At 46.3% G+C, this 24,997-nt stretch overlaps 2 protein-coding genes across 3 annotated transcripts in view; both read left to right on the top strand.

Annotated features, from left to right (window-relative positions):
* The window catches only part of LOC115799318 (NACHT, LRR and PYD domains-containing protein 12-like), a 652,446-nt gene that overhangs the window by 420,178 nt on the left and 207,271 nt on the right, over positions 1 to 24,997 (top strand). The gene's annotated exons all lie outside the window — the stretch shown is intronic.
* Positions 1 to 24,997, top strand: part of sugct (succinyl-CoA:glutarate-CoA transferase) — a 79,088-nt gene that overhangs the window by 48,014 nt on the left and 6,077 nt on the right. Inside the window, exon 13 of one of the 2 annotated variants that reach the window (XM_030756444.1) lies at positions 24,918 to 24,981. The exons of the other annotated variant lie outside the window; for it this stretch is intronic. Within the exon in view, the coding sequence (XP_030612304.1) occupies positions 24,918 to 24,981 (64 nt within the window). The remainder of the gene's footprint in view (positions 1 to 24,917; positions 24,982 to 24,997) is intronic. 2 annotated transcript variants of the gene reach the window in all.

Genomic DNA, 24,997 nt, shown 5'->3' with positions numbered 1-24,997 from the left:
GTTTCTTAACCTCTCGTCCAGCTCAGTGTCCTGAGGACGGCTGCAGCCTGTCCCAGCTGTCCATAGGTGACAGTCATCTGCTGAGGGGAGGGAGGCAGGACAAAAGACACACTGTGTCTTTAGAAGCAGGAAATTAGAGGTCATCCAGGCCTTAATATCTTTAAGACATTCCTGCAGTTTAACTAATTGATGTGTGTCATCTGGCTTCATTGATAGGTAAAGCTGAGTATCATCTGCATAACAATGAAAATTGATGCAGTGCTTTCTAATAATACTGCCTAAGGGAAGCATGTATAATGTAAATAGAATTGGTCCTAGCACAGAACCCTGTGGAACTCCATAATTAACCTTAGTGTGTGAAGAAGACTGCCCATTTACATGAACAAATTGGAGTCTATGAGATAAATATGATTCAAACCACTGCAGTGCAGTACCTTTAATACCTATAGTATGCTCTAATCTCTGTAATAAAATGTTATGGTCAACAGTATCAAAGAACAGAAAGATGAGTTTAGTGGTCGAATGTTGTGCTTGATCATTTCTGGCTGCTCAGACAAGTTCAGTGTGCCCACTCACCTGTACAGGTGTACCCGCCTCTCACCCTGTGACAGCTGGGATAGGCTCCAGCCCCCCCATGACCCTGAAATAGATGTGCATTTTTAGTTTTAAATAAGATGTTAAATAAGATATTTGTGTTTTCTTGTTTTTGTGAAGGTGAACTAATACATTTGTTAAGTACTCCATGGTTAACTGTGTGCTCACAAACAGCAAAAACACAGTCCACAGGTCCAGTTCAGGGACTCCAGTTAGTTGGTGCTTTAGTCTCATTTTTCAGGCGTGGAGGTGGATGCTCATCAAAAACAAACTGACCTGAAGCTGAACACATTTAAAGCTCACACATGCTGCATAAAACCTTGCTGTTTCCTCTCCTTGTTTCCTTGTTTCCTTCTCTCTTCTTCCTCTATAATTTGCCATCCTCCTCAGAAAGTAAAATCTTTGGCTTCGCTGAGTCCACACAGAGCTGTGATTGGTCAGAAGGTGAATAGAGTCCCTGAGATGTGTGTGTGCATTAATGTGTGTGTGTGTGTGTGTGTGTGAGATGCTGAATAAACGTTTCTGCAGACGCCTGTGGATGAAGTTACAGCGTTGGTTTGTGGTGCGTTTGTGTGCACGGCACATTGGAAGGAATTTTTATTGCTGCCTGAAGCTGCGATCCACAGAAACGCTCTCATCCATTCAAACCTCTGTCTCAGAGTGCTCACAGTTTATTCCTTCATGAGTTTCACTCAGTCACATGTAAAGACAAACTAGGCATAAAGTGTGGTTTAATCTCACACAGAGATTTTATGAGTGCAGATATTTCACTGATGTGTCTTCATTGTCTTGGTTTTCTGCCATGCCTGCACTGACTCAGTGTTACTGGAGTGTCTGCACAGATATGGCAGCTACTTTTTTCACACCTCTCTCAGCACTGAAACATTCCTTCGCTCGCTGCTCGTTGTTGCTCTGAAGCTGACGGCTCATCGCTCGCCGGCGTTCCGGGCTCCACTTGCTCTCCGGTGTATTTACTACCAGGTCATGTGCCACTCAGCAGTGTCCTGTGCTCTCATTGGTAGTTGCTTCAATCACCGTATTAAGCTGTGTTTTCATATATCTTTAGTTTTGAAAAAATACCAAGCGAGATAAGTGCAGCATGTGAACGTGTCGGAGTCAGATGATGGTAGGAGATGGTGAGCTCCGCAGACGGTGCCTTTATTTAATCTCCTTCCCTGCATTAACCGAGCTTTAGTCCATGAGTGAGTCTGCAGGATTTTTCCTGATGGGATTCTTCTGGCTGCCAGGATGTAAAAGCCTCCATAAAAATGGGTTTGACCTCTGAACTCTCCTAAACATCCTGCATAAATCGTTCTTTCCCTGAAAGCTGCTACCCACCAAACTGATCTTATGATGATTGGATACTTTCAGTGATTGTTTTGTTTTGTAGATAAGTTACTGAGGGATGCATGCTGTAAGGGTCACACAGACTCCAACTTTCTCTGCTGTCATTGGTTTTTTGATAAATATGGATTTTTGTTGTATCCAGAATCGTAGTGATGCAGGGAGAGGAGCGCATGCTTTCTTAAACTCTTTATTAAATAACATCATTTCTAACCACTGCCTCTGCAGTGAGTCTCTTATCCTGTGGATGGGCTCCATCGGCACCACCTGGGCCCTCACCTGTTAGCCGTTGTTGTGCTCTGCAGCCTCGATGAGCTTGGCTTAGGGTGCAGCTGCTGCAGGTTCAGGGCACAGTGACCCTCACAGAGAACCTGGCCAGCTGAGCCAGCTGAGAGCAGACAAACAAGTAATATGAAGTTATATGAAGTACTGAGGCTAGCTGTTTAGCAGCAGCTGAACCTTCATTGGTAAACTGAATGTGGACGGTGTCGTTCCTCGCACTGATTTAAAACATTGTAGAAAAGCTGCAGTTATCCAGCGGAGCGGCCTCTGTAAATAACGCCTGTGATGGTTTGATGAGCACAGACCGTCAGCTGACCTCCTGCTGCACCCATCATGGCTCTGAGCAGATGAAGTATTTTAGGTCTACAGTTGTAAATGAAGTTGTTGAATTTGGCCTTTGGGCTGGATTTGCAGATGTTTGTGAGGAGTTTTTTCCTCAGGCCAAATATAACCTGGAGGCCTGGGCTGACTGAAGTGCTCCCATAAAATCAGAATGTGCCTCTAAACATCTGTAAAGTCAAAAGTAAGAACATGATATGCAGTCACTTCAGTGGGAGCACCTTCTCCTGTCTGTGGAACATTACCTCACTGTAGCGCCGCGGGGCACTAACTGTACAGCCTGACGGCCACTCAGAGACTCCTCTCTGCACTCGAAGCAGGCGAGCCGCTCCAAGGGAAAGAAATGAGGTCAGCTGATCTGCGATGAGGCCCGGGGATCATTTGTCTCCGTCGCTCCTCGGTTCCCGTCCCAGCAGCCATGTTGAAACTGTTGGTGTCACCTTCTCTCGGAGCCGCGGCGTTTGGGATTCGGTTTTATGAAATCATATTTGGCTGTTTTCATCGGTGGGAGTTCACACTGTCTGCTGCTCCTGAACAGCTCCCTGCTGATGGGAGCTCACCGTCCTGCTCCACACCTGGAACACAGCTGCTGCACACACACACGCGCACACACACACACACACACACACATTAATGCACACACAGTTAATCTACTCTCCCCTCAGTTTTCCTCCATATGGGCAGCTCTCTGTCCAAAACACACACATTCCTCATGCCCAAACCTAAACACACTCCCAGTCACACAGAAAGAGCTTTTTGTTCAGGAGGAATTCTTCCTGTTATTCCCTCTGAAACACTTTGATTCTCTCCTGAATCTTCGGTGCTCTGCCTCATCCTGTCAGCTGTTGGTATCAACACGTACCTGCTGATCAATGCTCTCCAGAGCATGAAGAACATGTTGCTCTGACTTTTCCTTCAGAGCCTTTGCCAGGTGGGAATTTTAAAGTGTAAAGAGTGTTCCTATCTGACAGGTTTTTTCATGTTCAGATTAATTAGCAAACACTTGTATTGTGAATATGGCAAAATGTGCCTGGTTTAACAAACCTGCCTGACTGAGTCTGTCACTGCTCTGAACTGTTTACACATATTTTTAAGTAAACTGCCAAAGAAACCCTCACACACTCCAGTATTTCATTGTTCCACCTTCAACTTTGATGACGGCATCAAACCAATACGTTCATGCAGCGTCACATTTATTGATGTCCATGCTTGCAGTAGTTATGGTCAGATCTTGCACTGATGATGGGAGAATCAGGCTGCTTCTCTGGGCTCAGAGTCTGGACTCCGTGGTGGCCAGCCCATGTGTGAAAGTGATGTCTCATCCATCCTGAGTCATTCTTTCACAGTTTGAGACGATGAATCCTGGCATCTTGGAATATGCCCGTTCCACCAGGGAAGAAAAAAATCCACGGGAAAAAACTGCTGAACCCGTGGCTCCCATCCAAAGAAAGGCTCTTACCTGTTTCCTTAGTTTAATTCAGCAGGTGACATTTTTGGGCCGAGCTGCTCGTTCACAGCCATTATTGGAGCAGCTGCACACTGATGTTGCTCTCCTAAAATGATGGGAAGTCTCATTTCATTGGACAAACTAGGAAAAACAAAAACATGCAGCTTACACTGTGAGGTCGGGGGTGTTGGTGCTTCCTCTAATATTTTTGGGTCCTGGCAGCAGAGGTCACACAGAGACTGACTGAGCAGTGCCGTGCTCTGGTTGGTGAAATGTACCGTATTTTCCGGAGTATAAGTCGCACTTTTTTTCATAGTTTGGCTGGGGGTGCGACCTATACTCCGGAGCGACGTATATGTGACATTTATAACACATGAACCAAAATACTCCAGCCACTTGACATCTCCGTGAACTGCAGCTTTAAGGCAGTCTTGCGTAACCTGTGGGCGCAGTGGATGATGGATGGAGAGCACAGCTTAACGGCAACTGGGAGAATGCGCCACCCAACTTTCCTGGAAGTCATTGGATGGATCAAGAAAACATGGGCTTCAGTGACAACCAAACCATCCTGTTGGGATTCAGAAAGGCTGGAATAATTGGAACTGCAGCTGACGACGAGTCTGACTAACGCGACACAGAAGAGGAAGCGGCGCTTCGTCTACGGAGTGTACGGAATTGTTTAGAAGTGACACCGAGGATGAAGAATTCAATGGGTTGATGGTTTGGTTAACTTGTTAGTATGTTCTTTATGCTATGGTTATCTGAATAACTTAATGTTACGTTAACATACTGTAGCGATTCTCTTAGTTAGAGAGCGTGTTGATGTTGTGGGATTTCGGACTGTTCGGGAGGTTCGTGAAGGCAGCATGGAGAGAGAGAAAAAGACCGAGAGCTTGCCTGTGTGTGTGTTGCTGTTCCGCTGTTGTAGTTGTGGTTGGCGTGGCTGTGGCCTACAGCAGCCGTTTTTCTGTTAATAAAGACGACCTTTGTTGTGAATATCGCCGACTTTGGAAGTGTGTTTACAACGTTACAATACCGAACACGTGTTCGTTGTGCGTCATGTAGCTGAATGTGCTACGTTAGCATAACGTAGGTGTAACCGTGTTCGTCCTGTTCTTTAATCCATTATTATTTTAAATTGCCGTTCAAGATGGAATTTGTGCACTGAGTCTCAGATTCTATCAACCCCCCCCCCCGCCCCCCAAAAAGTGCGACTTATAGTCCAGTGCGACCTATATATGTTTTTTTCTTCTTTATTATGCATTTTTTGGCTGGTGCGACCTATACTCCGGAGCGACGTATAGTCCGAAAAATACGGTAAAGTGATTTAGATCAGCAGGCAGGCCATTAAAGAGCTGGAGGTCCTCTTCTCTGCTCATCTTTAGTTCTTATTCAGGGTTGGTGACCATCAATATCTGACAATAAATGTGAAATTAAGATTTTTTTATTCTTGCACATTAAATCCACTAAAATCCCACAAAACCCGATCCTTTAAAATAAACACAGAGGGAAACACAAAGCTCGCAGCACAGCATGAGTGTGATGAGATAATATAATTCTCTTTAATTTTCTCTCAGCTCAGTTGTGAGGAAACCTTTTGTTGTCCAATTTGTAGGATTTGAGTGATAAATTACATTCCGGGGAAAATTCAGTGCAAATGTGACCGTGCCCTCAATCCACAGCCGTGCACACAAACCGTATCCAGACACCGCATCCGTGCCTTCCTTTGGTTTGTTCGGAATCCTCTGTGCTCGCGGCCCACCATGCAAATCCACAGGTGGGTCCATTTTACCACCAGCTTGCGGTGAGACTGCTGAGAAACAAAAAGCCCAAATTACAAACAGGATGTCCTCCTGAATACAAAACCAGGACGGGAATGAATGTTGTTTAGATGCAGCAACAGTCTGGAAACCCACAGGGTCTGGGATGGTGTGTAAAACCTAAATATAGAGTTTATTATTTATGACTCAAAGATAGAATCACTGAAGATCAGGCTGTTTTTAAAACTCTTAAGTTTGTTGGCTACACTCAGGAATCGTGTCATCTGGTTAAATCTTGGTTAAAAGCTCTCAGTGACTCTGTGCAGTGGATTAATAATCAGGTTAGATGGTGTTGTGTGATTAATTCATGGTAAATAAACTATATCTCAGGACCACAAAGCAGAAAGTTCAAGACTGTCTTTAAACCACTTCCACTAAAAAGAGATCAAACACGTTGATGCTCAGTTGGTTTCAGGACCAACAGAAAACATCTAAAGTTTCCACCATGAAAGAAGCAGACTGTAAATCAGCCATACCAGCAACAGAGTTAAAGTATCACACTGAGTTAATGCAATGAGGAACTGATGATAAGACATAATAAGAGGCAGCAGCTGCAAAAGTTCCTACAGAGGTGAAGGACATCAGCAAACACATCAGGGGGACAGTCCCCCCTCATATTTGCTCTGTTCAGGGTCTCCTGTCGGCCACATACTGACAGTAATGGCAGTAAGTGGTGAAATATTCTAAATTAAACTGATATTAAGTGTTTAGGCTGAAACTAGTGTTGCTGTGGATCCCGTCCACAGGATTAGCTTCAGGGCTGCTTCTCTGACCCGGGCGACCACCATTTCTTTAAACCTTTATTTAATCAGTAGTGAAAGTACTAAATCAACAGAATGTCCGAGGTTGGCACAAGTATTAACCTAAATGCTGTGAGAAGCTCGAGCCCCCGGGGGAGCAACCTCCACCCAGGACCCTACTGTTGGGCAACATGGATGATGGTCATCTATTTCAGCTGCTCGCTTTAGGGGTCACGCCTCCATCTCACCATATCCTCAGCATCCTGAATGTCCTCCTGCACTACCTCCGGGAGTCTCCGAGGTCTTCCTGGTTTCCTCCCACCTGGCAGCTCCATCTTCCACATCCTTTGGCCAATGGTTCCACCTAACCTCCTCTGCATGTCCAAAACATCTAGAATAGAATAGAATAGAATGCCTTTATTGTCATTATGGAGGCAGATGGAGCTGCAAATCTGAACGCCCAGTCCAAGCTGCAGGGACCAACGATGGTAACTTCCTGTATGTTTTACAGATGCAGCTCTGTAAGTAGGAGTAAAGTCAGAGCACAGAAGTCTATGAAGGTCAGACCATCCGGTGTGAGTGAACGGTGTGCAGAGGTCTGTGATGAGTCTCTGTAACAGCCGTACGCAGCGCTGTGAAGACGCAGTCAGGAATAACTAAATGTCTCTGTGACGTGTTTGGAGGTTTCCTCTGTGTGCTGCTTTACTTTTCAAACTTAGGAATAAATATTTCTCTTACTGAAACGCTCATTTACCCAAAATGAAGAGCATTATTCATGTCATGAGCTGAAATCATGAAAAACCAAATCACTGGGGACTTTTACCATCCAGGCTGCAGCTTTATGTAACACGTCTAAAAAGCCTATCGGGTGCTTGTATGCGGCCGTGAACGGCAGAGGAGAAAAATCATCTCTGACACTTCACAGGAATGAAAAGGCGGCGATCTTCTTTGATTGCTGAGGTCAAAACGAGAGCAGCAGGTTCACGCACACTCACATCTCCACACATACACGCAGGCTGCATCCATCCTGCTGCTGCACACGCTCTGCATCCTCCTCTCCTTGATGTTGCAGTAACATGATGTAACAGCAGGCCTGGATGGCTCCCATGGGTGCTGGTTAGTCAACTTAATGGCCTGCCACAGCAAGCTTCAAAGGCTCGCAGAGGAGGGGTGTGGAGGGCTGAAAGAGTAACGAGTGATTGGGGGGGTGGAGGGGGTGTTTAAAAAGCTGCCAGAGAAAAGAGGTTGAAGAAGTCATCATCTGAGCTGATGGAGGGATGACAGGAGTTATAGAGACATCATCTCTGCTGTCATTCACACTGACGGGTTTTATCTACTGAACTCAAACTGAAAGAGTTTCTCCTGCTCACAGCTCGGCTCCTGGCTCAGGCACATCAGGACTGATGTCAGGGGTCCACTGTGTAATTCTTCCTCCACATGTTCACCAGAGAAGTATCTCTGTGTTAATATCCTCCAACCATTGAGCTTAGAACTGCTGAAACCAGCCTTGGTTTTAATTTCATTTGAGGCTGAGCTGGAAGTAGCTGTTCAGCCAGAGTGGAGGATCAGAAGCAGAAAGAAAGGGAATATCTATGAAAGCTGAACCAGGAGACTGAAGAGGAAGGAAGTAGAGGCAATAAGGAGAACAGGAAGTGAAGAGGAAGAGGAGGCACGTGGCTGAAACCCACAAAGTTGTGGCCCGTGTGTCTTTGATCAGCCCGCTAACTGCCTGCAGACTCTCTCTTTTATTCTGCTGCCGCTGGCAAAACACACATTTGTGCTTCTGTCTTTGTGAGGACCATCAGTCATAATCATTCCCAGTCCGCTTAATCTAACCTGAGTCTAACCTGAGCCCCAACACCAAGTCTGAGCCCGAAAACCACATAAAAATCAAAGACATCCACACAAAGTGCAAACACACACACACACACGCAGCAAATGATCGGTGTGTGTTATGAGCTTTCAGTAGTTAAAGTCTTCTATTAAAGCATTTAAACAGATGATGAAACGCAGAGTAAGGTTGCCTTTAAAAGTCAACTGACTGAAAGCTGCTGTTAACTCTCCAAAAACTACGAGCTAAGAAGTCTCAGTCCTGAGAACTGCAGCAAGTTTTTTAAAAGGCTCCCAAATGCACCCTCAATCCAAAAATGTCCCTCCAGTCCAGTGCCAAGTCTAATGCCATTTCAAAAATGTTCCAAACCAGACTCATACTCTTTCCAAAACCAAACAATTTTTTCTATAATTAGACCAAGAGCAAAGTTCTGATCTCAGCATTATAGAGACAAAGACACTAAGACAGTCCAAATCCTAATAACTCTGGCAGGTTCTTCAAAAAGGTCCAAACAAGTAATAAACCAGGGTCCAATCCAGCCCAAAGCCTTTCAAATGCAGGTCCAGCCCAAAACATTTTCCATTACTAATCGAAAAGAAACTTAATTCCCTAAAACCAATCTAAAATCGGACTGAGTCATCTAAAAACTTCACTGAGTCAACCTGGGAAGAGAAAGAAGATGCTCAGACAGACCGTCTGAGTTCTCCAAGTTTATCCAAACCCAGGTTAAAAATGAGTCCAACACTAAGTCCAGAAGGGGATTTAAACATGCAAAAGCAAAGCCCTAATGAAAGTTCAAAAGCAAGTTCACAACTAGGTTAAAAAAGCCCCTAAATTCCTGTACTACATCCAGAAACGACCGAAACATGACAAAGCTGGTCCAAAACCAGATATGGTCCTGATCTGATATCACCGAGGCAGTCCAGATTATGCGAAGAGAAGGACTGTGGTTTTCCAAAACAAGTCCAGAACTACATCCAAAAACGCCACTCTAGTCTAGATCCAAGTCGAATGCATCTCGAAAGGAGTTCAAAAACAAAGCAGAGCTTCGATGTGAGGATCAGGGAGTCACTGTGGATCATGCTCTAATACGTGACCAAATCTAGTTTAAATATGTCCAAAATAGTCTAAAATGAATCCAGATAAAAAGAATCAAACCCTGTCTATTAACCTTACAGCTCAGTCCAAAAATAGAGCGCTGATGTCACCGTCCTGGACTCTGGAGGCACTAAAATATCTTGAATCCACAGGAGAACTGCAAAGTTCCTGAAGATCCTAAACACAACCGAGACAAGGTTCAAAAAGTCTAAAAATCCAGAACAAGTCTTTAACCACCAGAAACCCAGAGTTCTCATATCATGGAGGCAAAAGAGAATGAAGGTCTGCCGCCATGCCAAAAGTCTGGCAATGGCATATCACCACACAACTGCTGAGACCAGCACTGGAGCGACTGACATCAGCAGCAACTGGAGGAGTTACCGCAGCAAATTCACAATGATTCACAGATGCAGCCCCCAGGTTCAATCCACCATCAGTCCTGTGGACGTTACACCCACTGGCACTGCGTACATTTGCGCTGGCTGGGTCTGACAGAAGCTTTTCTCCTGACTGAACTTCATGTAGAGTTCAGTGAGAAAAACAAACCAGAAACCTAAATATGTAAGATTACGAGTAACATTTGGATTTCATCGTTTTCACATGATCATGTAAACCCAGTGAGTTCAATAACCAGACATTATTTAAAAGTAAGAGTATATAAAAATATTCATTTTCATTTATGTTTGAATATCCATCTAAGTTTAGTATGTCATCTTTAAAAGTAATAGAATATGTTAATGTAATAAAAAATACATCATAATTTGAATACTTTTATTTCTACACTAATGCACACCAATACAGATACATGCTATCATGCTATCATGACATTTTCATTGTGGTGCTCTGAGAAAAAAGTAAAAGTTTTAAAATAATACAAATATACATTAAATAATAACTTTTATTGTTCTGGGCTTTTAGCTAAGCTAACGTTTCCCTGCTAAATGTCAGGAACCCAGCGTCACAGTAAAAACCTGTTTCTCTTGCACTGCTTTATTTTTCCATTTGTAACTGAAGTGGTTTGTTTGTTCCTGCTTTATTGTTCATATTTAAAAAATATGAACAATAAAAATATATGTGTGAGCGGGGGGGGGACTGTATGGATGTAATGAGATGCTGCAGATTGAATTACACACACACGTGTGCAATCTTGCTGTTACATTAGCATGCACACACACACACGCTTTGTATGGCGGGCTGTTGGAGGGAGGAGCCAGCTCATGCTGTATAACTTTGATTGATTGATTCTCCATTTATTCTCCAACATTTTAATTTCCACACATACAGAAGATTATTTCACAGAATTCCAAATGTTCTCCAAACTTTCTCCAAACTCTCCTTCAGAAAGGGAATGACCCACGAGGTGAGCACCAGCCTCATAAAACTGAAGATGGCTAACCTGAGGGCAGGCGTCCATCAGCTCAGAGCAGCTTAGTTACTGAATAACTGACAAACTGAAACATCATCACAATCATATTATTTTTATTTGTGAGTTTTGAACTCAAAGGGAACCTGGATGTAAACTACAGAGCCATAACGCCTGGGCTCCAGTGTCAGGCAGCAGATTGTTTCCTTTGCTGTGTGATGATTTTGCGGTTTCTTGGCGTAATGAAAAGCGACACAGCAGGAAGCGGCTGCTGAACATCTGATTCCAAACGCCATGTCCGTGAAACTGGATCCACCCCGGAGAGAGATCCTCCAAACCCAGAAACAGCTCCTATTGACTCGGCCGCTTTCATTTTTTCCTGACACAGCGGGAACAACCGTCGAACAATAACCACAAACACTCTGCAGGAGAAACAAAATAGAAGCTGATCAGTACATGATCCTAATCAGCTCCAAAGATCCAGGTTCAGCGGCCTCAGGATCAGGTGTCCTTTTTCTGGATGATGATGTGCTGCTCCCGGCTTCATCAGCTCAGGCTGAGGGTGAAGTCATAAGAATTATGAGCTGGGAGTGAACAGAGAGCTGAAGATGACGGGTCCGTCTACACTCATACCCTCACCTAAGCTTTGGGTAGTAACATCGAGCTTCAGCCCCAGCAACACACACTTCATCGTCATCATCATCACTATCACTGTGAGGCTCCGTGTGGACGTCCACTGCTTCACACCAGCCACACACAGAGCCTTCAGACTGAAGCAGGCTTCATAAAGTTTAATCAGTGCTCATCTGTGCTGTCCACAGCTGTCTGTGTGCATGTATGTGAGCATCGTCCCAGTCCTAGAAAGAGAGGTCTCCTGGGATGAGCCGGGACATCCCGGAGAGATGAAGGCTCAGTTGGTTTGGGAACGCCTCAGTGTCAGAGCAGCAGAACATATTGGTGCTCCTGCCTTTCTGCTGTGAACCATCAACCTGTGGAGCCTAAACCTGAACGTCCCGGACGTTTACAGGCAGCGTCTGTTTGGAGACACTGAAACAGGTCCACAGTAGGGCTGCAACTAACGACTATTTTGATAGTCGATTAGTCATCGACTATTGAAACGATTAGTCAACTAATCAGATTATGAATCACACAATCATGAAATGGCATTTATTTAGCCATCAGCTTTTACATTTAGCATAAGTTTATTTAAAATGCAGTAGTAAACACACGGAAGATGGATACTTCATTCAAAAACTTTAATCAGGTTTGAATTGAATAGTCTATTTTTTCCAACCATAAAAAAAATTATATTTTATATATATATATATATATATATATATATATATTGGTACATTAGCAGCAGTAACAGTTCAGAACATCTTGTATCAAGCTGGTCCTCTTCGTGCTACATAAATTTCATAAAAGATACTTGTTTCTAAACCAAAAAATGTATTCAAGTTGTATTTTTTGTCATCGGTTTTGCAGTCATACACACAACCTTTTTTCGGCAAATAACAGTATATACGAGCTGTCTCCTCATGTGCTGTTAATTAGCTTACAAGCATATCTTACCTGGGTGCATCCAACTCCTGTCTGCTTCCAGATGTCCGATGTGCCTCCTCTTTAAATGCTCATGCATCACAGAAGTGCTTCCATGATATGTGAGGTCCACTTTGCAAATGTTGCAGTTAAGTTTATTTTTTTCTTCATCAAGAGTGAAATTCACCCACAACTTGGACCGTCTAGCACGCCGTGCTATTTCGCCAGTAGCCGCCATGACTAAATATGCCGCTGAATGCTATTGCGCATGTGTGAAGCTCGCCAGAGATAGACGGACAGAAAGATGTCTCACTCCGTAAAAAAAAAAAAAAATCAGTAATAAAAAACGACTATTACCGACAATTAAGTTCCTCGTCAACTATTTTTATTGTCGATTATTGTCGACAATGTCGACTAATTGTTGCAGCCCTAGTCCACAGGTCTACAGGTTCACAGGTCCACAGGTCCACAGGTTCACAGGTCCGCAGGTCTACAGGTCCACAGGTCCATAGGTCCACAGGTCCACAGGTCCACAGGTTCACAGGTCCACAGGTCCACAGGTTCACAGGTCCACAGGTTCACAGGTCCGCAGGTCTACAGATCCACAGGTCCACAGGTCCACAGGTTCACAGGTACACAGGTCCGCAGGTCTACAGGTCCACAGGTCCACAGGTCTACAGGTTCACAGGTTCACAGGTTCACAGGTCCGCAGGTCTACAGGTCCACAGGTTCACAGGTCCACAGGTTCACAGGTCCACAGGTCCACAGGTTCACAGGTCCACAGGTCCGCAGGTCTACAGGTCCACAGGTTCACAGGTCCACAGGTTCACAGGTCCACAGGTCCACAGGTTCACAGGTCCACAGGTCCGCAGGTCCACAGGTTCACAGGTCCACAGGTCCACAGGTTCACAGGTCCACAGGTTCACAGGTCCGCAGGTCCACAGGTCCGCAGGTTCACAGGTTCACAGGTTCACAGGTCCATGTGAGCTGCAGAGAAAACTCAATAAATAAAAAGCTGCAAGATTAGAAATAATGAAATGGAGTGAGCTGGTTTAAAACTACCAGCTGAAGAATGAAGACACAAAATGACCCCAAACTGTTTTGTATTGTGAAACACACACACACACGCACACACAGTGTAATTGGTTTAGCAGTGGTCGACTTCCTGCAGTTTGATGTTTAAATTAAAGCCATCGATCAGAGTTTGGCTCTTATTAAAGTTTCCTCCCCAGAGTGTGTGTGTGTGTGTGTGTGTGTGTGTGTGTGTGTGTGTGTGTGTGTGTGTGTGTGTGTGTGTGTGTGTGTGTGTGTGTGTGTGTGGTTTCATTTCTCAGTGGTCAGAGGTTTTATGCACTCTGTAATTATTTGGTGTTTGTCTTGAAGCTGCTTCTGTCCGTCTGTTAGTTCTGACTCGGTGCTGCTGAATCGAGGTGATGGACACGTTGATGTTAAGCAGACTTTTATTTTGTAAATCTCGGTTAAAGAGGAGCTTTTTCTTCATAATCGGAGTCATGACTGAGGTCAGAGCAGGTGCAAACAGACACTGGCTCTCATCTAAAGTGCTGCTGTTGGATTTATTAAATTTCCTACCTCCTCAGATCACAGTTTGTGTGAATGTGTCATTTTGAGTTTGTCCTGTATCCACTGTGTGGTACTTTTAACCAAATATGCATATACAGCAGCATATCTGTAGAGCACTAAGAAGGGTTAGATTTCTGAGTAAAAGTGAATGTGTCGGACTTCTTCTGTTGTGTGAATGTTTCCATAAACTGGTGCAGACGGTGGTCCGGCTGGATTTTGCTGCTTTCCGTGGTTTCCGTGGTCTTCCTCGCAGCCTTCAGTTCTCCTGCTGCTGCTTCTGTTTTGACATCTTTGTTTGATCTGCGTCGGGCTCACGCAGACATTTGGTATGTAAAGGCGTCACAGCTCCACTCTGTCAAACCTCTCTCTCGACCTCGTGAGCGGTTGTTTGACAAACAGGATTTTGTACGTGAGACGAGGTCACGATGCCGCCGCAGCTCTCCGAGCTCAGATGTGGCTGAAGGTTGTGGAATATAAGTCAGGAAGTGTTTGGATCATTTTGTGGGAACAGGTTTGTTTTTCATATCAGAACCAAAAGTCGAACATCGAATGTGAAACAACATGTAAACATTTCACAGCGCACCAAACGCTGCTGCGTGTAGCTGAACGTCTCCCTGTTAACCAAAAACATCGGACAGATTACTTTCCTGTGCAGACATTCCCAGAAAAATGACAAATTCCACATTTAATGAAACAGATGAAGAGAGCAGAAGGGAACCGAGGTTCAAAAAGAGAGGGAGAGGAGAGAGGGAGAGGAGAGAGGGAGAGGAGAGAGGAGAGAGGGAAAGGAGAGAGGGAGAGGAGAGAGGGAAAGGGGAGAGGAGAGAGGGAAAGGAGAGAGGGAGAGGAGAGAGGGAGAGGGGAGAGGAGAGAGGGAGAGGAGAGAGGGAGAGGAGAGAGGAGAGAGGGAGAGGAGGAGGGAAAGGGGAGGAGAGAGAGGAGAGGGAGAGGAGAGAGGGAGAGGAGAGAGGGAGGAGAGGAGAGAGAAGGGAGAGGAGAGAGGGAGAGGAGGGAGGAGAGAGGGAAAGGAGAGAGGGAGAGGAGAGAGGGAAAGGAGAGAGGGAGAGAGGGAGAGGAGAGAGGGAGAGGAGAGAGGTAAAGGGAGAGAGGGAGAGGGAGAGGAGAGAGGGAGAGGAGAGAGGGATAGGAGAGAGGAGAGAGGGAGAGGAGGAGAGGGAGAGGGAGAGGAGAGAGGGAGAGGAGAGAGGAGAGAGGAGAGAGGGAGAGGAGAGAGGAGAGAGGGAAAGGAGAGAGGGGAGAGGAGAGAGGAGAGAGGGAGAGGGGAGAGGAGAGAGGGAGAGGAGAGAGGAGAGAGGGAGGAGAGAGAGGGAAAGAGGAGAGGGAGAGGAGAGAGTGAGAGGAGAGAGGGAGAGGAGAGAGGAGAGAGGGAGAGGAGGAGAGGAGAGGAGGAGAGAGGCGAGAGCGAGAGAGGCGAGAGGGAGCGGAGAGGAGGGAGGAGAGAGGGAGAGGAGAGAGGGAAAGGAGAGAGGGAGAGAGAGAGAGGTAAAGGGGAGAGGAGAGAGGGGGAGAGGAGAGAGGAAAGAGGGAGAGGAGAGAGGGAAAGGAGAGAGGGAAGGAGAGGAGAGAGGGAGAGGAGAGAGGAAAGGAGAGAGGGAAAGGGGGAGAGGAGAGAGGAAAGAGGGAGAGGAAAGAGGGAGAGGAGAGAGGGAAGGGAGAGGGAGAGGAGAGAGGGAGAGGAGAGAGGGAGAGAGAGGAGAGAGGAGGAGAGAGGGAGAGGAGAGAGGGAGAGGAGAGAGGGAGAGGAGGGAGGGAAAGGGGAGAGGGAGAGGAGAGAGGGAAAGGGAGAGGGAGAGGAGAGAGGGAAAGGAGAGAGGGAGAGGAGAGAGGTAAAGGGGAGAGGAGAGAGGGGAGAGGAGAGAGGAAAGAGGGAGAGGAAAGAGGGAGAGGAGAGAGGGAAAGGAGAGAGGGAAGGGAGAGGAGAGAGAGGGAGAGGAGAGAGGGAAAGGAGAGAGGGAAAGGGGAGCGGAGAGAGGAAAGAGGGAGAGGAAAGAGGGAGAGGAGGAGAGAGGGAAGGGAGAGCGGGAGGAGAGAGGGAAAGGAGAGAGGGAAGGGAAAGGAGAGAGGGAGAGGAGAGAGGGAAAGGAGAGGAGGGAGAGGAGAGAGGGAGAGGAGAGAGGGAGAGGAGAGAAGGAAGGGAGAGGAGAGAGGAAAGGGAGAGGAGAGAGGGAGACGAGAGAGGGAAGGGAGAGGGGAGAGGAGGAGAGAGGAGAGGAGAGAGGAGAGGAGAGAGGGAAAGGAGAGAGGAGAAAGGGGGAGGAGCGAGGGAGAGGAAAGGGGAGAGGAGAGAGGGATAGGAGAGGGGGAGAGGAGAGAGGGGGAGGACAGAGGGATAGGAGAGGGGGAGAGGAGAGAGAGGGGAGGACAGAGGGAAAGGAGAGAGGAGAGGAGAGGAGAGGAGAGGAGAGGAGAGGAGAGGAGAGGAGAGGAGAGGAGAGAGGGAAAGGAGAGAGGAGAGGAGAGGAGAGGAGAGGAGAGAGGGAAAGGAGAGAGGAGAGGAGAGGAGAGAGGAGAGGAGAGGAGAGAGAGGAGAGGAGAGAGGGAAAGGAGAGAGGAGAGGAGAGGAGAGAGGGAAAGGAGAGAGGAGAGGAGAGGAGAGAGAGAGAGAGGAGAGAAGAGGAGAGGAGAGAGGGAAAGGAGAGAGGAGAGGAGAGAGGAGAGGAGAGAGGGAAAGGAGAGAGGAGAGGAGAGGAGAGGAGAGAGGGAAAGGAGAGAGGAGAGGAGAGGAGAGGAGAGGAGAGAGGGAAAGGAGAGAGGAGAGGAGAGAGGGAGAGGAGAGAGGAGAGGAGAGAGGAGAGGAGAGGAGAGAGGAGAGGAGAGGAGGGAGGGAAAGGAGAGAGGAGAGGAGAGGAGAGAGGACGCTCTGCAGCTTCACTTCGTCTTTTCCTCTGAAGCAGAGCTTCATATTTCATGTTTCATATTGTTGTCATGTAAGCGTGTGTGTGTAATCTCCTGATCTAATTTAATGTATGGATATCACCGTTAGACACATCTGGATTTCATCCTTTATATTTTTAATAAATTCTAATAAGCTGTCACATTTGTGCCTGCAGGACATTGTGATCTATCACGTAGCAGGGATACAGTAACACATTTATGTGTAATATATACGTACATGTATGGAGATGAGTTCCCTCAGGTCCTCCATCCATCTCTGGATTTAAATTGGGATTTGTGAGGAGGAGGAGACGACCTCAAACACGGGGTCATTCGTTTTTTATTATTTGTTTTTTCCAAAATAAAAATAAAGAATTATATTCAACTAGGTGATAAAAAGATAACACAACATGTCAGTAACACATCTGAACAGCAGTGGACACGGTGAGTGTTTCCTCAGTGGAAATCCTCTGTGGATGTGGATTGTGTGGAGAGGAGGCTGCATCTTTAACTAATGTGACTTCTGTATCAAATCCATGCAGAGCTGTGATGTGTCCTACTGAAGCAGCCGACCTCTGCCAGCATTTATACAGACGCTGGCTGGCGGCTGGGGGTGGTGCTTGTGTAGGGCTGCTGTTGTGGCTGACCCGATGACCTCTCCCCTCTGCACTGCCTGTAGCTGCTGCTCATCTTTGAGCTCCTCTGTGACCCCCTCCCCCCCACGGACACCATCTGCTCTGTGCTCGGGTCCTGGTGCTACTAAATATAAATTTCTGCAGACAAAAATATCAAATCTTCTTTTGTGATGCTGACAAATGAGCCCCTTTAACTTGACCTTTGACCTTTGTGCCTGGTCAAACAGATTGTGCTTTGGGCTTGATTGGGGAGAGGGCGTCTCTGAGGCTGGTTCACTCACACAGCAGCTCTGGTATGATGTACTACGAGTTTATATAAAGTACACAGTGATGTGACACTAACAGGCCCCCCCACAAAGCTGAAGACACTCACTTTTAATAACTGCAGAAGAGCTCGATCACGTCCCTCCACGTCAGGCTCAGAAATATGTGAAATTACAGACGTTTAAGAGGCTCTGATTGCTGCAGTCTGTTTCTTATCCTCATCATCGGAAATAATTTAGATGTTCCTGTGACACTGGCCTCATTTCCTGCTGTCGTCCTCAGTGATTCAGGTATTTTTGTAGAGCCGCTCAGAGCAGACAGATGTTCGTCAGCCTGTCGTCTTCCTTTTTTTGGCTCCCTGATAAAAGATTCGTCTGACTCTGTCTCCACTTGTCGGGACTTCCAGGTCACCGAGCCCAGAATGCAGGTCAGGACGACAGGATGAGAGTCTGAAAGGAGCTTCGCTTTCAGTTTCATTTAGAGAAACTTTTCCTTTCTCTTTTTTGCTGATCCATTTTTGTGTCACTCTGACATCCTGCTGGTGAATCAGCTGTGACCCCTGAGGCTTGGCATTTGTCAGCAGGAGAGATCAGACCTGTTAATGCCTGATGGATGTAGATCGCACTGGTCTGAGTATTAAAGCAAAGCTTAAAGACAGCAGTCTAAAACATCACGGTATAAACACTGCCTTCATGAATCACGGGAGCAGAGAAGAAGGAACATTCATATCATATCTTTAAACATATGCTCCAGATGTTCTCAGCTGGTCAGAGGTCTGGACCGCAGGCAGGTCAGCACCTGGACTCTTCTACTACGAAGCCGTGCAGCTGGAATACTGACGTGGACAAAACTGTTATCCTTCTCTTAAAGAAAGAAAATCCCACAGCGGTCACAGAAATAACTTCAGACTGACAAACGTCATAATAAGTAAACATTTACTGAGAGTTAACCCGGCAGCACGGTGGTTAATGGTGGTTAATGGTGGTTAATGGTGGTTAATGGTGGTTGAGTTAATGGGGTTAGGTTCACTGGAGATTCTAAGCTGCCCAAAGCTGTGAATGGTCTCTGTGGGTTAGCTGGGACAGGCTGCAGCCCCCACGACCCTGAAAAAGACAAGCAGAAGAAATGACGGATGGAAATCAGACATTACCTTTGAACTAATTAAACTGATCTGGTCAAAAAAAGTTTTTTTTTTAAACTAAACTAAACTTTTCCTTTTGAAGCAGATTGTCTTTTTTTCTGAACATCTTTGGACCTGAAAGTCCACAGTAGCTCTTTTTAAAGGCTGTGACCAGATTTAGCCCAGAAGCATCCGTGCATGTTGGACTACATCTGGGCAGCTGTTCATAACTGTTATGGTAGAATTTCTTGGTGCAACCACGAGCAGAGGGTGTCTACATACAGTAGGTGGTATCATAGCTGCACGCTTATTTATTTTGGTTCATGATGAGGTTCTGTTGACTTCATCAGGCAGCTCACACAAAGACAGTTTACAGATGAGTGTAAAGTGACAGAGATGAGAATCAGCACCTTCACATCTTAGGCCATGGTTCCTCTCTGTGTCAGCAGTGAGCTGCCTCAAGGGGACACGCTGGTATTTCTCTGGGTGTGAATCACAAGCCATCTGTTGGAGTGAAGAGAAAGCTGAATGTAAAGGCTGAATGGTTGATCTGCATTCCTGCTTCTACCTATGAGTTGTTGATAATCCATCCATCCATCCATCCACCCATCCAATTTCTCCCTCTTATCCGGGCCAGGTGGGGCAGCAGCCTAAGCAGAGAAATCCAGACCTCCCTCTCCCCAGCCACCTCCTCCAGCATGTCCGGGGGAATACCAAGGTGTACCCGGGCTATCCAAGAGATATAACCTCTCCAGCATGTCTGCCTTGGGGCCTCGGACTTGGGTGAGGTGTTCCAGGCACCTCACCCAGGAGGCATCCAGGAGGCATCCCAGTCAGATGCCCAGACCACCTCAACTGTCTCCTTCTGATGTGGAGGAGCAGCATCTCAAGTTTGAGCCCCTCCCGAATAGCTGCACACCTCATCCTATCTCTAAGGGAGGGGCAGCCACCCTTCACAGGAAGCTCATTGCTGCAGTTTGTATCCATGACCTCGTTCTTTCGGTCACTTCCCAAAGCTCGTGACCACAGGTGAGGGTGGGGACGTAGATCAACAGCTTTGCTTTTATGCTCAGCTCTCTCTTCACCACAGTGGACCAGCGCAGCGTCGCATTACTGCAGACGCAGCCCCGATCCGTCGGTTGATCTCCCAGTCACTCCCCCCTTGGAGTGAAGGCTGGGATAGAGGAGAATACAACTGGTGGAAATACGCCTCCTCTGCAGAATGAGGAGCTTGTTTTGGGACCTCTGCTTAGACTGCTGCCCCTGTGATCGAACCCTGGCAGTAAGAGGATGGATGTCAGAGGACATGCGGAGCGTCATGGGATCAGTGCTGAAGTTTGAACCCTGCATTAGAAGTTGATTTACACACACAGCTGCTTTAAGTTAACTCACTGACATCACCAGCAGAGTTCCACTGAGCTGGACTCAGCTGAGACCATACATCCATCAGTGTCACTGCAGTTTGACAGAAGGTGTCAGAGACAGAAGGAAACAAGTCCAAGAAGGCTGATGTGGTGCATGAAAAGGTGGAGACCGCTGTCAGTCGGTCCATATTCAGAGATGTGCATGCAGGTGGAGAGAGAGGGAGAGAAGAAACGCCCCCCACCCCCACTGCACAGAGAGCGTGAGAGCATGTGAGCCCGGGTTGTGCCAGGGCGCCCGACACAACCTCCACACTGAAGGTTTGATTCCTCTGACATTCTTCAGCATCTTTTCTCCCAAGTCCACAAACTGTAACCCACACACAGATGTTTCTCTGCAAGGTCTTCACAGCCCACTGAGAAGGTCGTTCAGCTGCTGAGAAAACGGGAATCTTAATAATGAGAGCAAAATAATAAAAATTTAACACAACAGAAAATAAAATGTCATGACATTAATTACAGGATATCTGTTTTTAGTTTAAAGCCTGAAATAGAAGCTCTGAGCTCATTGGTTCTGAGTGACAAACATTTTAACACACATGACTGTGTTCAGCTCTGTTTGTGTTCCTGTGTGCTGAGTCACATGAAACTACAGTGTGTGTTCATGTTAGTGGTTCATAAAGAAAAGATGGAGGCAGCTACTGTGACTTCACCCTTTGCTTTATGCGCTCTGCAGTTTAGCATTTGTCCACCACTGTGATTTTTACAGGACAGTTGTGAAAGAGTGGAAGTGGGAACCTGACACTGTCACAAGAATTCCCAATGTTCCCACTATATTTGCTCAGGTTCCCACAGAGGCTTTGAAGGCTCATGGGAGGAAAGAGAGAAATAGTAAAACAGCACACAGACACTGAGGAGTGTGGTGGCACACTGTCACATCACAACACCTCCTGGCTCAAAGCCTGGCTGTGGGGTTTTTGTGTGGAGTGTTTGACCCACTCCAGAGACCCTGGAGTGGGTTTCCTCTGAATCCAGCTTCCTCCCACAGTCTGAAGACATATTAGTACAGGATAAAGTTCTGTATGAATGTATGATTAAAGATGTTAAAACGTGCTGTGAATGTTTTGTATAAATGTGAGTACATTACATATCTGTTGGTGCTTGTGCTTTCAATCAATAAACAAATTAGAATCAACTGATTAAAACATTGGAGGGGCTGAGGTCACCTGTCATTTCAGTGAGTATGGGAAACCCACACATGTAACTAGTTTACAATGAGTTATGGTCATTATGAGGACTTTTAGAATAGAATAGAATAGAATAGAATGCCTTTATTGTCATTATACAGGATGTACAATGAGATTGGAGGGCCACTCCTGTTCAGTGCCATGTAACAGAAAATCAAACTCTCTAAAATAAAAATATTATGAAAATATTATAATCTAGTATGATCAATATAATCAAGAGATATACAGAAATAAACAATGTGTAAAATATACAAAAAATAGCATGTATAAAAATATATACATACATTGGTGCATCTGTACATTGTAAGAAAAGTAAATATGTGTATACATATAATAATGAAGATGATGAATATTGCACTTGGTGAATGAATATTGCACTAGTGAATGAATACTGGATATTACACAATATAGGAATGTCAGATATTGTTCAGTATGAATAATATAATATTGCACAGTTACAGTGGGTGAGTGTGTGAGTTCAGGGTGGTGATTGCTCTGGCGAAGAAACTGTTCTTGAGTCTGTTTGTTCTGGCTTTGATGCACCTGTAGCGCCTGCCAGAGGGCAGCAGGTCAAACAGGTCAAAGCCAGGGTGTGAGCTGTCCTTGATGATGTTCCTGGCTCTGCTGATGCAGCGGGAGGTGTAGATGTCCATCAGGGAGGGGAGAGGGCAGCCAACGATTCTTTGTGCTGTCTTGACTACCCTCTGAAGCCTGACCCTGTCTGCCTCAGTGCAGCTGCCGTACCATACTGTGATACAGTACGTCAGCAGGCTCTCAATGGATGAGCGGTAGAAGGTCAGCAGCAGGTTTGAGTTCAAGTTGTTCTTCCTGAGGACCCTCAGGAAGTGAAGTCGCTGCTGAGCCTTCTTGATAACAGCTGTGATGTTATCTGACCAAGAGAGATCAGCAGAGATGAGGACACCGAGAAACCTGAAGGTGTGGACCCTCTCCACACGCTCGCCGTTGATGTAGAGGGGAGCTGGGTCAGTCCTGTGCTTCCTGAAGTCGATGATGATCTCTTTGGTTTTCATGGTGTTCAGTACCAGGTTGTTCTCTGAACACCAGGCTGTCAACTTCAAGACCTCCTCTCTGTAAGCTGCCTCATCTCCCTTCGAGATGAGTCCGACCACTGTGGTGTCGTCAGCAAATTTGACGATGAGGTTGTTATTGTGGGCCGGACTGCAGTCATGGGTGTAGAGGCAGTACAGGAGGGGGCTCAGCACACAGCCCTGTGGGGAGCCAGTGCTCAGTGTGCGGGTGGAGGAGAGATGGGGGCCAAGTCTCACAGTCTGGGGCCGGTTGGTTAAGAAGTCCTTGATCCAGGAACATGTGAGAGGGGGGAGGCCCAGGGTGTGCAGTTTGGTGGTGAGAATGTCCGGGATGATTGTGTTGAACGCTGAGCTGTAATCCACAAAGAGCATGCGAGCGTAGCTCTGCTGCTGCTCCAAGTGGCTCAACACAGAGTGGAGAGCTACAGCGATGGCGTCCTCTGTGGATCTGTTTGCACAATATGCAAACTGATGGGTGTCGAAAGTGGGGGGCAGATGGTCTTTGATGTGCTGGAGAACCAGCCTCTCAAAGCACTTCATGATTACCGGTGTGAGGGCCACAGGGCGGTAATCATTTAGGCTGGTGACAGATGACCTTTTGGGCACGGGGATGATTGTGGCTGTTTTTAGGCAGGGGGGGATGACTGCTTGGGCCAGGGAGAGGTTGAAAATCCTGGTGAGAATCAGGGTGAGCTGGTGGGCACACGCTCTGATCACCTTGCCAGGTACTCCGTCTGGTCCGGTAGCCTTCCTGGGGTTCACTGCCAGGAGCACGCGCCGTACCTCATGCTCCTGGACAGTAAGTGGGGTGCAGCCTGGTGGGGGGGGCAGGACTGGAGCAGATGGGTGGTCCTGAGGTGTCTCAAAGCAAGCAAAGAAACAGTTAAGTTCCTCTGCTAGTGACACTCTCAGGTCTCCTGCAGTCACATCACAGCCTCTGAAGTTTGTGATGTTCTGAATGCCCTGCCACACCTCCCGTGTGTTATTGCTGGACAGATGGGACTCTATTCTCCTCCTGTAGTCCGTCTTGGCTTTTTTAATTCCTCTTTTCAGGTCAGCTCGAGCAGCACTGTACAGAGCTCTGTCGCCTGACCTGAAGGCAGCATCACAGGTTTTGAGGAGTGAACGGACCTGGCTGTTCATCCAGGGTTTCTGGTTAGGGAAAACCCGGATGTTTTTGCTAACAGTCACATTTCTGATACAGAACTTAATATAGTCCAGTACCGTCCCTGTGAATGTTTCTAGGTCCTCGTGTTCGAATAAGTCCCAGCCTGTGTATGCAAAGCAGTCCTGTAGGTCGGAGAGTGCGTTTTCAGGCCAGGTTGTAATGGTTTTTACAGTAGGCCTGGCTCTCCGTCTGAGGGGGGTGTATGCTGGGGTGAGCAGCAGGGAAAGATGGTCGGACTGGCCGAGGTGGGGGAGGGGTTTGGCTCTGTAAGCGTGCTTAATGTTGGAGTAAACATGGTCAAGAGTGTTCTCCCCTCTTGTGGAACATTTGACATGTTGGTGGAATTTCGGGAGTACAGTCTTTAAGTTGGCCTTGTTAAAGTCTCCCGCGATAATAAGAACACCGTCGGGGTGGACCCGCTGCTGTTCGTGTTTTCTATGATACAGAGGTGAGGACAGTGTTTAACGGTGATAATGGTCACACACGGTTATATAAAAAATCCCAGCAGCCATTTTCATTTTCGATGAACTATATTTAAATCATTATAACTTTATGTTTTCAGGTCTTGGTAAAACAGGATTTGATGTTGTGTTGAAAAGATGTTTTCTACAAAAACAGTGTTATAAAACCTAAAACCTTCACTCTCCCTGCTCTTTCAAACATTACTTAAGGATTAATTATCCATTATTAATGTCAGAAAGGCTGTTTATACATGATAAATCGATCAGTAGTTGCAGACAGTTGCTATGAGTACTGTGAAGGTGTAGAAATGATCCACAGAGACCAACGCAGTTTCTGCATCAGCTGTAAACATGTTTATTTCTGCTGGAAAGTTTTAACATGGGGGTTTATGGGGACTGACTCACTGCGGCGCCTCTGCTGGACGGCAGAGGAACTGCAGGTTCTGGCTTCGTTTTTCAGAATTTTTCTTTAATTTAACTCCATTTCAATATTTTTATCTTATGACAAAAATAAAACTAAAAGTAACCACCCCTACACGCAGCACAGGTTACTATGTGTGTGTGTGTGTGTGTGTGTGTGTGTGTGTGTGTGTGTGTGTGTGTGTGTGTGTGTGTGTGTGTATATATATATATATATATATATATATATATATATATATATATATGTGTATTCAGTGTTGGATGGTTTTAATGGAAGTATGTGGATATTATAGGTCATTTCTTCTGTGTTTTTTTACAGGTGAAACACAATGGCCTCATACAGGAGATGAACCATCCAACAGCAGGTCGCATCGCTGTAGTCGGTCAGCGCACACACAC

The sequence above is a fragment of the Archocentrus centrarchus genome, chromosome 20 (assembly GCF_007364275.1).
Source record: "Archocentrus centrarchus isolate MPI-CPG fArcCen1 chromosome 20, fArcCen1, whole genome shotgun sequence".
NCBI classification, from domain to species: Eukaryota; Metazoa; Chordata; class Actinopteri; order Cichliformes; family Cichlidae; genus Archocentrus; species Archocentrus centrarchus.
Note: the sequence above shows the minus strand (reverse complement) of the source record. Positions and strands in the feature narration are given on the sequence as shown.